Consider the following 14,483-nt stretch of genomic DNA (forward strand, 5'->3'; position numbering starts at 1 on the left):
GGGGTGCGAGAGAGGAAAAAAGAGTTCCCATTAACCCCTTGCGTCCCACCAGGAGCCGGCTCCTCAAACTTTTCTCAAATGCAAAAATGACATTTCCAAGGAGCTGGCGAAGGTGGGGGAGGAGGGCAGGCGGGAGCTCGGCGGCGGGCGCGGGGGGCGCGGCGAGGGCAGGGCGCGGCGCGGGAAAGTTTGGGGGGCGGGGGGGCGCCCGCCGGGGTGCTGCCGGGCGGGGGGCGCGGCGCGCCCGGGGCGGGGCGGGGCGGGGGGGCCGGCTTTGTGTGCGGCGCGGAGGCCAGCGGCGCGGAGGCCGAGGCCGAGGCCCGGAGCTCGCGGGCCGCGCGAAGAGGCCGGCCGGGGGCGGGCAGGGCGGCGGGGGGCGGCGGCGGCCCCGCGAGGGGCGGCTGGGCGGCGGCGGCCGGGCCGGGCCGGGCCGGGGGTGGGGGCGAGGGCCGGGCCCCCCCGCGCGCCCCCCGCGCCCCCGCCCCCCCGGCCTGAGCGGGGCGGGCGGCGGCGGGAGCGGCGGCGGCGGCGGCGGCGGCGGCATTGTGCGCGCACCAGCAGCCCGGCCCGGAGCAGCAGGACGCGCCGGGCCGCCTCCTCGCGCACGGACCCATGAGCCAGCCGGGCGGCGCGGCGGCTCCGCAGGTACGCGGGGGGCCGGGGCGGCGCGGCGCGGGGCCGGGGGCCGGGGCCGGGCCGGGGCGCTGCGCCACTCACGGCGACGCTGGCAGGCTGCAAAGTGCCCCGCTCGTCTGCGGGCTTTTTGTGGGCGCCGGCTGGAGGGTCGGGGTCCGAGCAGCACCCCCACCCCCGGGCGCCGCAGGGGGCGAGGACGGTGGGAGCGGCGAGGGCGTCTTCGGGGGGTCCCCCCCACCCGGCGCCCCCCTCCAGCCCCGGACTCGGACCGGAGCCCAGAAAACAAAGCGGCGAGAGAACAGAGCAGCCATTTCAGTTTGGACAATTCACGTTTTGCAAAAATGCAACCTCTTCCAGCTCTTCCCCCCTCCCCCCGAAATTTGCAATTTCCCTCTGACCCTCTCCGCGCTTAGGGCCCCTGGTCACCCTCAGGAGGGCTCTCCCTCCGGGTACCCCGTCTTTGCCACAATCTTTTAATTTTTCTTTAGGCCATATTTCCCTTTCTCAATTTTTTTTTCTAATTTTTCTTCAAACGGTAGTTTTTTTTCCCATTAAAACGACGCCACCTAGAGGATACTATTTTGTAAATAAAAAAAAAGAAATTAAAATTGAAAAGAATTATTTTTTATTTCTTATTTTTTCAAAAGTTTGTACTATAAGGTCGTGGAGGGGAAAAGGATTCTTTTTTTTTCTTTTTTGGAGTGAACATTTCCACTTTGAGCTTCCCGAAGCATGGAGACAATTTTGATTTGTGAAGGTAACTCCACATAATATGTAAATGAAAATTAAGCTGGAAATTGAATGAATTCATGTTTAGGAGGGGAGAAAGCAAAAAGGCTTCTAAAGCAAAATGAATTTCTCTGCCTAACTCATTTTAGTTTGAGAAAAAAACTAATTAGAAGGAGAAAAGGAGGGAAAATGTTGAGTTTAGGGAAAACTGGGAGAATTGGCTTTATGAAGCAATTAGAAATTGTACTTCATTGTAATTTGGAACTTGTTTAGCTCGGCGGGCAAAAAAGACTAATTTTATCATTTGGGAATATTTAAAGTTTTTCTGTTTCTAAGAAAGAAGGATTTAAAAAAGGAAAGAGACCCAAAAATATTGGCTTTGGACACACCCAAAATTGTAGGTCTTTTTTTTTTAATTTTTGCATTTACATTTTACTGTATTCAAATCCAGAGATTTTAAAAGAAAAATAGAAATTGGAAAAGTTGGGGAGAAATCCTGTCCCTTTTTTTCTGCATTTGTTGGGTTTTGCAGGTTTTTTTAAAAAATGGAATAATTAAAGACTGTTTTTTGATTTTGTTTGCTAAAAGGTCTAGGCATTTCTTTTTGTTGTTGTTATTATTTTATACAGAAAAATGTCAGAACCTTTTTTGAACCATATTTAGTAGAACAAATAAATTCATTATGTTACACAAATTGCACAGCCCACAGATTTGTAGGAGAGACCGCCATTAAAATAAGATATGCATAATTAACATTATTATGAAAAAACTAACAGTGGATTCACAGGAGCTCATTTTTTATGACAAACAACTGAATCAGCTGATGAAGACAAGGGTTGAGGAATCCTTGATGGTAGAAAATTTCCCCTTTTCTGTGCTTTCTTACTCATCCAATTTCAAAAATTAATTATTTTTAAAAAAATCTGAATTGTTTCCAGGCTTCTTTGATTGTGATGTGGGGGTTGGTAGTGAAACAGTTGTTAATTTTTCAAATATTAGATTATTTTTGAAGGAAAAAATTCCATTATTCTTGATTATTTTGAGGAGCCTGTGACAAAAAAAAATTACAAAATTAAACACAAATTTTACTGACTTAACCGGAAAGAGAGATAAAAGAAGGACAAAAGGGAGGTGAAAACTCTGATTCTTATCCATCTTCCTGGTAGAGCACTTACTTAGCTCAAGAAATGGGGTAAAACAACCCAACTGATTCTGGCAGGAAATTTAAAATTTTCTAAAAAGGGAGGAAAATTTTTTAAAAATTCAAAAATACTTGCCTACAAAGATTAATGAATCCATTTGGTCTTGTTTTCTATTTTTGGCCTTAAAATAATGAAAACTGAAGATGAACATTTGAAAAAAATTTTTTTTAGAAGCTTAATGAATTGGATTCAAATTAGGAAGAAACATCAGTAGTTAACGACGGTTGAAGGGTTCTTTTGGATAAATTGAATATCTGATCTTAATGAATTTGCGGGGACTTTGAGGCCCCCCACCACCAAAAAAAAGTTCTGATTTTTCTGCTCAAGAGGTAGCTCTCCTGATAACACTTGCAGGGGGGGGGGCTTTTTGGTAGGGATCTGATGGTAGGTAGGCTGTGTTAGTCTAGACTTGGAAACCCTATTATCCCTTAGCCAGGTGTCATTTGGTCTTGGCGAATCTGATGGCCCCAGTTTGTGGATTCCCAATCCTGATTTGTGGAAATTGGGATTTCTGAGGGGAGAAAAAATCTCTGAAATGTACGTGATAATGATAGAGGTTTAGCATTTCCCATCATCACGATTGTATTTGGGAGATTTCATTTTTTTAGTAATGAAATCCTTTAGGGCTCACTGGCCATATTCTGACATATTTGGAATGAGCTGGTTTTTTTTCTCCCCCTCTCCCCAAGTAGCATAATTAAAATTTTTTTCTGTTGAATGATTGAGGCCGATGCCTAGGATGGTCAAAAAATGTATAATTTCTAAGGAACTGTGGAGTCTCTAGAGACAGTAGGTTTAGCTGACTGAGGGAGGGCTGGGGAAAAAGGGGTAAGGGCATGTGAGAAAAAGTCAGGGTTGTAGATAACAGGTTATTTCTGGTGCCAAGAATATAAAATATGACAGCAGACCCTTTGTGTTTTTGTAGAGATCCTTATACCCAACTCAGACTTCCTTCATTCTGCTGAAAATTTTGTTGTGTTGACTCCGATTTAAAGCGACCCCTGGCCAGAAACCAGAAATGGAAAATCATTTCTCTTCTGTAGACCTGCTTTCTTTCTTTCTTTTTTTTTTAATTGGTTATTCTGATCATGTTTGTTGTAAAGGAAATAGAGGTGCATGATGGTACTGTTGGGGGCGGGGTCAGTTTTCTTTTGTTTCTATTGGTGTCTCAGGATTGAGAGCTGACCTGGGCCCTGCCTCTTTCACCTCCTGTTTGAGATAGAAGTGTGACTACAAATGGGTAGAGGAGCGAATTTTTATGAGCCTGTGTCTGCTCCTCACCCTCTCCTGTTACATTATTGGGTACACATTTGGCAAATTGGACTTGAGGGGTGGTAATTTGATGATGGGCTGAGTTATTTTGGTAAAAGATCATTTATGCTCAGCACAGTGGAGACTCTTATTACTTAATGTTTGGCTTTTCTGCTTAAGGAATTGTTTTGGTTTTTTTTTTTAGTTCTAATAAGGTTTGAAATTTCAAGGGCCTGCTTTTTAGCTTGACTTCGGACCAAACGAGGAAAAAGCGTTTGTTGATACTTAAAGCCCCCGCACAGAGGTGAACTTGAACAAGGCCTCTTGCTTTTGGCAGAAGGAAAACAACAAAGATGGCCGGTCAGTGTAAGGCTGACCTCTCTCTGGTCCTGGAGAATAAACAGCCCAGGGTTGGTTTCATTTGAGAAGCAGAGTTGTAAAACTCCTTTTGTGTCAGCCACATTTCCCTCCACCTTTGACATGGCTCTTGGTATGTGCCTTCTTCTGACCTCAGAATCCTCACATCTTTTTGGTGGGGTGTTAAGAACTTTCATGCCAATGTTTCACTGGGTGGGCAAGCTGACTTTTCATGGTCATGATGAAATTTTTGAATGTGTTCATTATTGTTGTCAGTTGCGTCTCCTCCCTTGATGGTGTCAAGGAAGGTGACTTTGTGGACACCCAGGAGTCCTAGTTCACCCAAGGGCTTGCTCTGTGACCTTGGACAAATCACTTTTTCCTGCTGAGCCTCAGTGTTGTGTTTGTCAAATTTGTGAAGTGAGTCTGTTGGACCAGATCAAGATAATACACCTGTCCCTCACTTATCAACTACCTCGTTATATGACATCTTGCATTATGATAAATAGTAAAAAAAACCAATCCAGCTGTTTTGTGAATTAACTTGGGTTTCCTCCTTGTGCATCCACCTCAGTGCCATTGTGCCACCCATGTCTGCCATGTTCTCCACAAGACTCCTTGCTGGTTCCAACCCCGTTACCAGAGCCAACCTGGCAGCCCTTCCCGTGAGCTTTTCAACTTTACCCTCGAAGACTGGCAACTGCCCTCCCCTTCACCAGGGAGCCCTTCCCAAGAGGGACCCAGAGTGGATTGAGGGACCCTGGAGGAGGTGAGGGTGGGGGCCCTCTCTGCTCACACATCATCGGAAGACAACCCATTCAACAGGAAAGGCACAGAAGATAACTGGGGCCCTGGGGACTGTTGCACAAACTGGCTGCTCCCACCTTCGCCATGGCCTGGGCCCCACTGCTGAGCAGCTCTTTGTCTCTAGGCTCTTGATTTCAAACCCTCCAAGACCAGCAGTGGGGGTAGTCGTGACCTTGGGGTCTTCCATGGCTTGTGGGCTGGCAGCAAGTACTTGGAGTTGTAGAAAGGATGGCCGGAGAAGGGGATGGGCATGGGCAGCAACTCCACTCTAATCATTGTCTTGACCTCAAGCCCCACTGGTTGCCTGAGCTCCATCCCCAGAACTGCCAATTGTGCTAGCTCCGGCCCTCGAATCTACTCTGGTGGCATCTGGGTCCTTCCCTTCTTCTCGCGTAACTCGGACTTTGTAGAGATCTTACTCTTTAGATCGTAACCCTGTTGATAAGTGAAGATGGGGTGTAATAAGTTTCCTCCCTGATTCTAATGCCACATGTTTGGTTCCGGCAGCCTGGACTGGTGTCTTAAGAAGGATTCGGAGGCCCTCTCTTAGACTCCCATATTCTGGAGAGCAGCATACATGCCAGCTACGGAATGGAGAGTCCACCTCTTCTGGACCAGGTGCAGACTTGATTGCAGTTATGGCCCCTCAATGGATAGTGAAACCAATTTAGTAGGATCACAGTCTGCATTAAAGACATTTTAAAAGAGTAGACTAGAAGGGAACAACAGCAACAAAGAGAGGCCAGAGGCACACTGCAAGGCACAAGGTGGTGTTGACTCCTGAAACTCATTGTATTTCTTTTCCCTCTCTGTGTGTGATGTGCCCAGGGGCCTGGCTAAAATTTTGAACCTTACCGATCATAGTTGATCTGCCACGATGGGCTCCCAGTACACTGCCGTCTACTCTATTTTCTCATCTATCTTCCCCAGTGATTTTGTCATGAGCCCCAAGGGCTGGTACCCTTTGTCACATGCTTTGTCCCTTGGTGGAGGCCCCCTCAAGCACCACCTGCGAAGTAGTGCCAGCACCACAGGAGGTCAGAGCCACACCCCAGCAGGTGTCCTTGGTTGAGGCCAGGAGATGGTTTGAAAGGGAGTGTCTTTGCCAGGAGATTTGTGAAGCAGCATGGAACCCATGTTGGTGGTCGGGACAGCAACCGGAGTAACTTTTATTGCCCACCTTTATTTCAAATTACCAGACATTTTCTTCTGGAGTTAGTCCATGGGTGTGCTCCAGGTAAGCTTTAATCGGCATGCTTCTAAGTGGTTGTGTTTTCGCGAATGTATCTGAGAACTCTGGCCTTGGTATCCTCCTCACACTTCAGTGCGCCAGGCCAGCGCTGCCCCGGAGAAACAAGACAAGAGACCCAGATGGGAGCCCCAAGTAGAAACGGTTAAATCGGTGAAATTTCCAGAAATAAATTTAGCCAGAATTCAGTTAGCCCCGTATATCCACAAGGCTCCGTGATTTCAACATGTAATCAATATAAAAATTACTATTGTGATACTTAGTATTTTTATATTCCTTTGCTGCTGGTATTAAGTCTCTGAAATCCAGTGTGCATTTTACTCCGGCAGCACATCTAAATTTGGACTAGTCACGTTCCAAGTGCGTTGCCGCCGCTCTGCCACTCGGCATTCCTGGCTGACCTCTGAAGGAGAGCCTCGGCTCTCGGTTGTGCTGGGAGACCTTCCTTCCTGGGCAGCATAAGCTCAGGAGGCACTTTACATTTTAGTCGGTTGTAATGTTGACTCCTACCCACTTACAGTGGGCCGTGCTACCCTTTCATTTGCTTCAAAGCCAGAACTCTGTGATTAAAAATGACAAATGGTGGCAGGAACTCCAGGGTGATGTGGCCCAGCATGTGCCATTGAAGTTGAGAAATGCAAGTCAGAGAGGCAATCCCTGGAAGCGGGGTTTGAAATAAAGCGCTGCCCGGATGAAGGATGGAGATGCAGAAAGGCAGCAGGTGACTAGGACTGGGAGTGGAGCCTGAGGGGCAGGAGCGTGTGTGTGTGGGGGGGGGAGGGGGGTACAGGTGCTCTGTCAGTGCCATCCATTTCGTAACTGACTGGGGGACCACCAGGAAACCCCACCTACGTTAAGCCTTCAGTCAGGCCCGTAGAAGCGTTCTTTCTTCCGCCCGGTTGGTGACGTGGAAAGTTGGGGTTGGGAGTCAACTTAGGCCAGAATTGGAAACCCGACCCCTTCCCGTGGTTCCCTTGAGAAAGCCTCTTGGTTTCTGCACCTGGAAAGCGGCAGGACACAGCCTGACCCTGACGGGGGTTATTTCGGGATCAAGTGGGGGGCAGCCAGCGTGTGACTCTTATTACAAGGTGGGCCGACGGCCCAGGAAGGGGTCACCATCCTGAGGAGCTTGAGCGCGCCCGCAGCAGTCTTGGTCGTTCCAGAACTCCGTGTCCTCTCTTCGGTGGGCAGATAGGTAGCAAGAAGACACGGTCACTTTTCGGCTGGTTGCTTCGAAACTGTGGGCCGGGACCGCCCCCGGCGCAGCCAGGCCCGTCTTGCCAGGCGGTTCCATGGCCAGCGCCTCTCCACAGTTCTGGATTTGCTCTGGAGACGGGATCCCGCGTAGTCTCGCGGGAACTGTCCACGGCGCTCTCGCGGGAACTGTGTCCGTGGCGCTCCCGCGCTTTCTGCGGCCGTGGCCTTGACGGCAGCATCGCCCGGCCTGTCGCGGGAGCTGGTCCGGTGACTTTCCGCCCCGCGGGGCCCCTTCTTTCCGTGGACCCCGGAGCCCCGCCAGCAGAGGGATGCACACCCAGGACGACTGGGGGTGGACGGTTCAGTTCCTCCCGCCCACTCGTGCGTTCCTCGAGGGCAGGGACCGTGGGTCATTCATCGCACGGCTTGGCCCAGAGGAGCAGCTAAATAAGTAGTTGATGACTGAATTCGGTTTTCGGAACTCGCTCAAACCAGTCATATGTGAGCCTCGTGAAGAGTGGATGTCCAACCTGGGTGTGGCCTTTTGGTCAAGACCAGGGCTTTGATGAGGGGACCGGAAGCCCAGGCCCTTACAGCTGGCCCTGCACAAGCAGTCTGTCCGAGGGAAGCCTTGGGAGGGAATCACGCGCCTTTGACTGCGTGGCTTGGGGAATTTCGGAAAAAGTTCCTCTGAGCCCTTCTATGCCTTTGGTTAATATCCCCGTGCTCCCCTTGTATAAAACGCTTGTTAAAACGGAGCGCGTGCCTGTTGGGGTTCTCCTCCCGATAGTGGGTGGGGAGGAAGACGTACGGGCAGCTCTGAGCTGGAAGCACTTGGCCTTGTGCTGGGGTCTGGTCTTGGTCAAGTGGCCTCTGAACCAACTCCCCCGGGCTCTCTGCACAACGCTCTCTGAGCCCCGGGATGTGGGGCTCAACCAGGCCCCGCCCAGGCTCGACTGGGTTCTGGTTTGCAGCTGCCAACGATGCAAGGAAAATTTATGGGCGAAAACAGAACATTCTGTTTGTTTAATTATTTTTATGCTTTTAAAAGAGCTGTTGTTTTTAACACTTTGTGGCCCAGTGGTGAGGTAGATGATATTTCCTCAAGGCTTGTATTCCCAGCTTTTCGTTATTACCGTAGATGTGTTCTTTTAATGCGTTGCTTCTGCCTCCCTGTTTTTTTTTTCCCTCCCTCAGAAAACTGTTACAAAATTGACGCTGCCTCCAACAGTCTGACCTCTCCAACAGTCTGACCTCTCCAACAGTCTGAGGCATCCAGCACTTCCAGAAGTAGGGGGGCCTGCTCCTGCTGGGGTGGACCCTGACCGTGGGGAATTACCAAACTCTGCTCCTTTGTATCGCGCTTATCTTTGGACTTGGCTTCTCCCCCTCTGCAACGAGGGTGGGGAGTTGTTTCGGCCCAGGGCTTCTTGTTGGGAGGAAGAATCTGGAACTCTAACTTAGCATCCCTTTCCTTCCCTGCCTGCAGTGGGTTTCCTAATACGCCTGGATTTGGAATCAACTGGGCAGCACCTACCAACCACAGTCCCCTCCTGTCAAAGAGGGCCGGGAAACAGTAAACTGTAGTCCCTTCTAGGCAGTCCTGTGGATGAGCAGTCCCTGAAATGGCAGGGAGCAGTTTGACACTAGTGAGGGTAGAAACAGTAGACGAAAGATGGGTGAACAAAGACTTGGCTCCCCTTTCTGCCCACAACTTAGTCACTGTGTCGTCTTTGCCACTGCACTTCCTTCCCCTGGACTTACTAGGTATAGATTGGGGGACGATACTAGCACTAATAATGACGCTGGCTGCCAATGGCTTGCATGAAGGGGGTGAGATCCAGGAAGGGAGTGAGCGTGGTCAGGGCAAAGTGCGGTTACCCTTGCAGCCAGTTATTGGTAGCCCGTCTAGCCCAGGAATGGTAAATAACGATCATTCATGCCGCCATTCCCCATTGCCAAGCCTTTGATAACCCAGACCCACTGCGGTCAGTTCAGACTCACAGGGACCCTACTGGACAGAGTAGGATTTTGCTCGAAGGCTGTAAATCTTTATGGAAGCAGACAGCCTCATCTTTCTCCCTTAGAGTGCCTTGTGGGTTTGAGGGGCCAACCTTGTAGTTAGCAGCCCAACGCCCAATCCACTGTGCCACCAGGGCGCCTAAGCCTGTGTTAGATAGTGCTAATTGATCACAGTAATTTTTCCCATTGAGTTTGGCCATGGCCTCAGAATGTTCCTCAGCATGATATTACTAATAGATTAGATTTATTATGGGAAGTGAAGTCAGTTTGCCCTTCCAGATTTAGAATGAACACACACACACACACACACACACACACACACACACACACACTTTGAAGCCTTGGAAAGGATGAATAGGGAACAGGCCTACAAAGGCCTTAGTGAATAGGCAGTGGGGAGACTTCAGGCTCTAGATTTCTTAATTCTTTAGCTAATGCTTTTCCTACTAGACACACACACACACACACACACACACACACACACACACTGTCAAAAGGAATTAAAATTAATTTGATCTTGAGAATCAGAGGCTCCTGACTCCTCCTCTCCCGGTTATAATTAGATACCCTTGGGGATGTCATCAAAGCAAGACTGGCTGACCTGCTTCCCTGGCCACGCCCTTTGTGATCAGATTTCAAAGGGGAGATGCTTTGGCTGGGGTGGCTGGGCGGCCGTGCCTTACTCTGCAGATGACATCCCAGAGCCAGAGCAGGACAACCCCGGCCCTGGGCTTCATGGAGAGTTGCGTAGTGTGAGGCACGCTTGCTCCTTCCCCACTCTAAGACCACAGAGAAGATCCAGATCTTACTTTATTTCTTGATCGGGAACAGGGACATTTAAAGGAATCCTTTACTGGACAGTTGTGAGAATGAAATGAGATAATGTATCTGGAAGAACTTTTAAAATTATGGAGCTCTCATTTTTATGTGTGTTAACTTTTATAACACTCAAAATCCAAAGTTTCAAACCCTAAAAATATGGACTCTGCCATCATCAATTCCGATCATCCCCACTATTTAGGACAGAGTTGAACTGCCCCTGTGGGTTCCCGAGATGAAATCTTTATAGGCACAAAGAGCCTATACTTCTCTGGAGCTGCTGGTGGTTTCAAACTGTTGACCTTGTGGTTAGCAGCCCAACATTAACCCATTAGTTATTATACACATGCGAATCACTAGTTATTATACGGTAAATGGCTGATAAATTGTGTACCCCAAGGGTTACAGATGGTAACCACAAGCTGAATGTGGTCCCTTGTTGCCTCTCTTGTTTAACCCGTTTAGGGTTTAAATAGGAGCCGTGGTAGTTACTCATTGGGTTACTCATTGGTTTGCTAATCACAAGACCAGCAGTTCAAACCCATCCGGGAGAAAGATGAGGTTTTCTATCCCCATAAAGATTTACAGCCTTAGGAAGCCACAGGGTTAGTCTGACTTTGGCCGTAGCGTTGTTATGCAGAATTCACTCTCTGGCAGTGGGTTTGGTTTTTTAGGGTTTGAAAGTTTGGGATTTTTAGCACTTGGACACAGGCTAGGTACCTTCCTTATTGGCTTCAGGCTCCAGCCCCTTGCACTTCAGTCATGTACATAACCTGCCCTGTGTGTGTATTGACCTCAGACACCAGCCTCCATGTACTTATCTGTTAAGTGGGAGGACAGTCCACATGGATCACCCTAACAAGCTCCCTGCAGCATCAGGTGAGTTAACAGACAAGAAAAACACTCCAGCAAGGGCAGAAACCCCCAAGAACCTACCCCCCACCCCCGAAAAACCACCAAAAACCAACAACCAAAACAACAAAAAAAACCTAACTCAAACAAAAAAAAAAAACCCTGGAGAAACATGTTGGTAGCATTTTTCTTCAAAGGAGAAAGGCCGAGGTGAGGCTGGTATTGAGTAGAGAGAAAAATGATAAAAATATTTTGGCTGACAAAGCAGTATGAGACTTCCTATATAAGCTAAAGAGAATAAATGGAGTCAGATGATGCTCAGCTTCCTAGTTTGCTGTATTTAACACAGGAGGGAAAAAAAACCCCAAAAACTTTCTAGTGAAAGGAGCCGAGGGACCAGGGATTGATTCCCAGGGGCCGGCCCCCCATCTGGTGGTGGCCTAGGGGTGAGGAAATCGAATCCCCCCCAAGGCTGGAAGTGACTCGCAAAGTGTACGAGGACCCTTTGTCTCCCAGCGAGCCCCCCGGCTAGCAGTTTGCTGGTGACATTCAAAGTCAGAAATGTTCATGGGTCGCTTGCTGGATGTCTTATTGTCCAAGACAGCATCCCTGAGGCACTAACCATTCCACTTCTGAACTTGGAGTCTGCAGTACAAATCACCATGTTTGGGGTGAATTGGGGAGGGCCAGGACCACAGTTTGGCTTAGTGTAATTCTGCAGTAAATTTATATGTGGTTGTATTTTGGGCTCAGGGTTTTGCCATCCATCTTGGTCCACATGGGCACGGGTCACTTCGAGTAGGCAAAAGGAAGTGCAGGAAGGCATTTTCAGATGCTGGGGATTTTTTGTTTTGTTTTAGTTTTTAATGTCATCAACTGGGAGAAATAACTATAAAAATTTCAAGTGTGTTTATGTGGGTGTTTCTTACAGTTTTTGCTGGAAAAGGTAGAAAGTGAAACTGATCTAAAATAAAACTGAAACTGACCCAGAAGGTCAGTTTGAATGAGGCCTCAGGGAAAGCACTTCCTTGGGGTGCTACCAAGTTTAAGTGGAATTTGTTGTGAGGGCTGGTCCTCTGTGAATTTTCGGGTTTCAGAGCTAACAAGGCTCAAATAGATGAACCCAAGTCTGTACCTTCCAGTCCATATAGGTAACCACCTGAAATGTGGACAGTCTGAATTGAGGTAGATTCAGGGAAGAAAAAACATCTAAAAGGTCTCAGCACTAGTTTTTATATGTTGATTATAATTGAGATGATAATATTGGGCTAAAGAAGACATCATTAAAATTAATTTTTTTACATGTCTGTTTTTACAGTTTTTAAAGTGCCACCCCTTGAACATTTAAGGGACCCTGCTGGCACAGTGATTAAGCATTTGGCTGATAACCCAAAGGTTGCTGGGTCACCCCGCCTCCCCCTCAGCTGCTGCTCCAGGAGCAAGGTGTGGCAGCTGTCTGCTCCTATAAAGATTTATAGCCTTGGAGACCTCTGGAGTCACCGTGAGTCAGATTTGACTCTACATCAAAGGCTTACAAGAAAAGTTGTAATACCTGTGTGGCTCACATTATAATTCTGCTGGACAGCACTGACTCAGGCCAGGCCCCTCTCTTACTCTCTTTCTAGAGCAAAGGGAACTCCGGCAAGAGGAAGTTCACTTGTCCAGGGTCACATAGCATCTTCATCAGGGACCTGGGCAGACTTTAAACTCAGAGCCGGGCATGGGGCTGAGGCTCATGGGTGAGGTAGTGGCCCAGGTGTCAGCTTAATGTGGTTAAAGTGAAGGGGGAATGGGAATTTACAAGTTAGGGAGAGGTATTGCTAATTCTGGGGTGGAGAATTACACGGTGTCCCACTTTGTTTATCCATTTCTGTAATCGTTAATTAAACACATTGTAAGAAACTAAATCCAACAAAGCAGGCAAGCAAGTTTACAAGGTTACCTCTGACAATTTCTGCACTGTCCCCAATATTCTAAAGCTGATTTAATCTGTGTTTGAACTGTGGTCTTGTTTTGAATCAGGACACAGTTTGGATTAGGAGTCTTTAAGGGGTCTTCAAGGGTGGAAGGTGTTCTTCTGCTAAGTCATGTCAGTTCCCTGTCATGATTTGGGAAGCCAGGCCTTTGGGACATATGCCAGGGAGTGTACTGCCTCAGTGGGCAGAGCTGGTAGCACTGGACAGCCCTCTAGTGTCCTCACCTTTAACCTGGGAAAGGTGATTAGAGCTGAAACCTGATTAGAGATGGCTGGCTCAAGGGTGGCGCAGCAACACTAAGACGTGAAGAACCCAGGTGTCTTAACTTCCCAGCATAGTATTTCACCACATTTTCTTGAAAGGATTTGAACTGGATGCAGGAAATTCACCCTTACAAGGTTTTGGGTTTTTAACGTAGGAATTCTTCCTGACAAAAGGCTTAAGTTTAGCACTTGCATTATTCTCACTTTATACAAAGTGGAATTTTTCTGCCCTGAAGTGTCATCACTGCATATTTGCTGAATGTTGTTACTTGCCAGTTGGCTGTTGAGTTGATTCTCATGGAGTGGTACCAACTCCGAAGTGCCTGGCTACTATCCAATAAGTTGCTTGTTTGAATCCACCCAGAGGTGTGAAAGTTCAGAGCCCATTAGAAACCCTTTGGAACCTGGTGCGACTGTAAAAAACCTGGAGTCTCCAGGAGTCAACAGTCGACCCAGTGGCAACTGGTTTAGTCTTTTGGTTTGGTTACATGCTAGGCACTGGGCTAAACCTTTGACAGCTCATGGTTGCACTGCAAAATAGAGATTGCTATTATGAGTAGTTTTTGAGATTTTTATCATTTTATGTACTGATTTTAACCCAGGAAATTGAGGCTCCGAGGTGAAAGGAATTACCAGATGAATCCAAAACCCGGGCTCGTAACAGCTCTATGAGGCATTTCTCACACTGACTAGGGATTTTGGAACTGCTGCACCTTCTTTATGGGCGCAGTTTGATATTGCTCCTGAGAAGTGGGTTTGAACTGCGTTGAGGCACAGGGATCTTTTTATTCTCAGTGTACAGGTTTGGGAAGAAGTAATTTGCGAGATGCGAGACTTGAGCCCAGTTCCTTAAATACTGCTACTCTTTTGGGGTGGGCTGTCCTCACTTCAGTGCCTTGGGGAGTTGGTCTCCCACCCAGAGGGGTCTGGGTTCTAGACCCAGGAGCCTCCTGCTCCCCAGCTCCCAGTGTGCCTCAGCAGACCAGCGAGTTGTGTGTTTCATGTGCATGAAGCCTTTAATACCGCGTTTGAAAACAGTTGCAGAAGGTTTGCTGTAATTAATTACATTTGACATACTTGGAACCGAGGCCTCCTGGATTCAGAATGCAAATTTATGCCCAGA

The 14,483-nt window shown here is 48.1% G+C and overlaps 1 protein-coding gene across 4 annotated transcripts in view; it reads left to right on the forward strand.

The window, feature by feature from the left end:
* Window positions 1-484: 484 nt before the first annotated feature.
* Window positions 485-14,483, forward strand: part of ZNF618 (zinc finger protein 618) — a 192,071-nt gene continuing 178,072 nt past the window's right edge. The window contains exon 1 of one of the 4 annotated variants that reach the window (XM_075560369.1): window positions 485-645. In XM_075560369.1, the coding sequence (XP_075416484.1) occupies window positions 613-645 (33 nt within the window). In that variant the 5' untranslated portion in view covers window positions 485-612. The remainder of the gene's footprint in view (window positions 646-14,483) is intronic. The other 3 variants (XM_075560367.1, XM_075560370.1, XM_075560368.1) reach the window with 3 other exon arrangements.

Source organism: Tenrec ecaudatus, chromosome 10 (assembly GCF_050624435.1).
Source record: "Tenrec ecaudatus isolate mTenEca1 chromosome 10, mTenEca1.hap1, whole genome shotgun sequence".
Classification (NCBI taxonomy): Eukaryota; Metazoa; Chordata; class Mammalia; order Afrosoricida; family Tenrecidae; genus Tenrec; species Tenrec ecaudatus.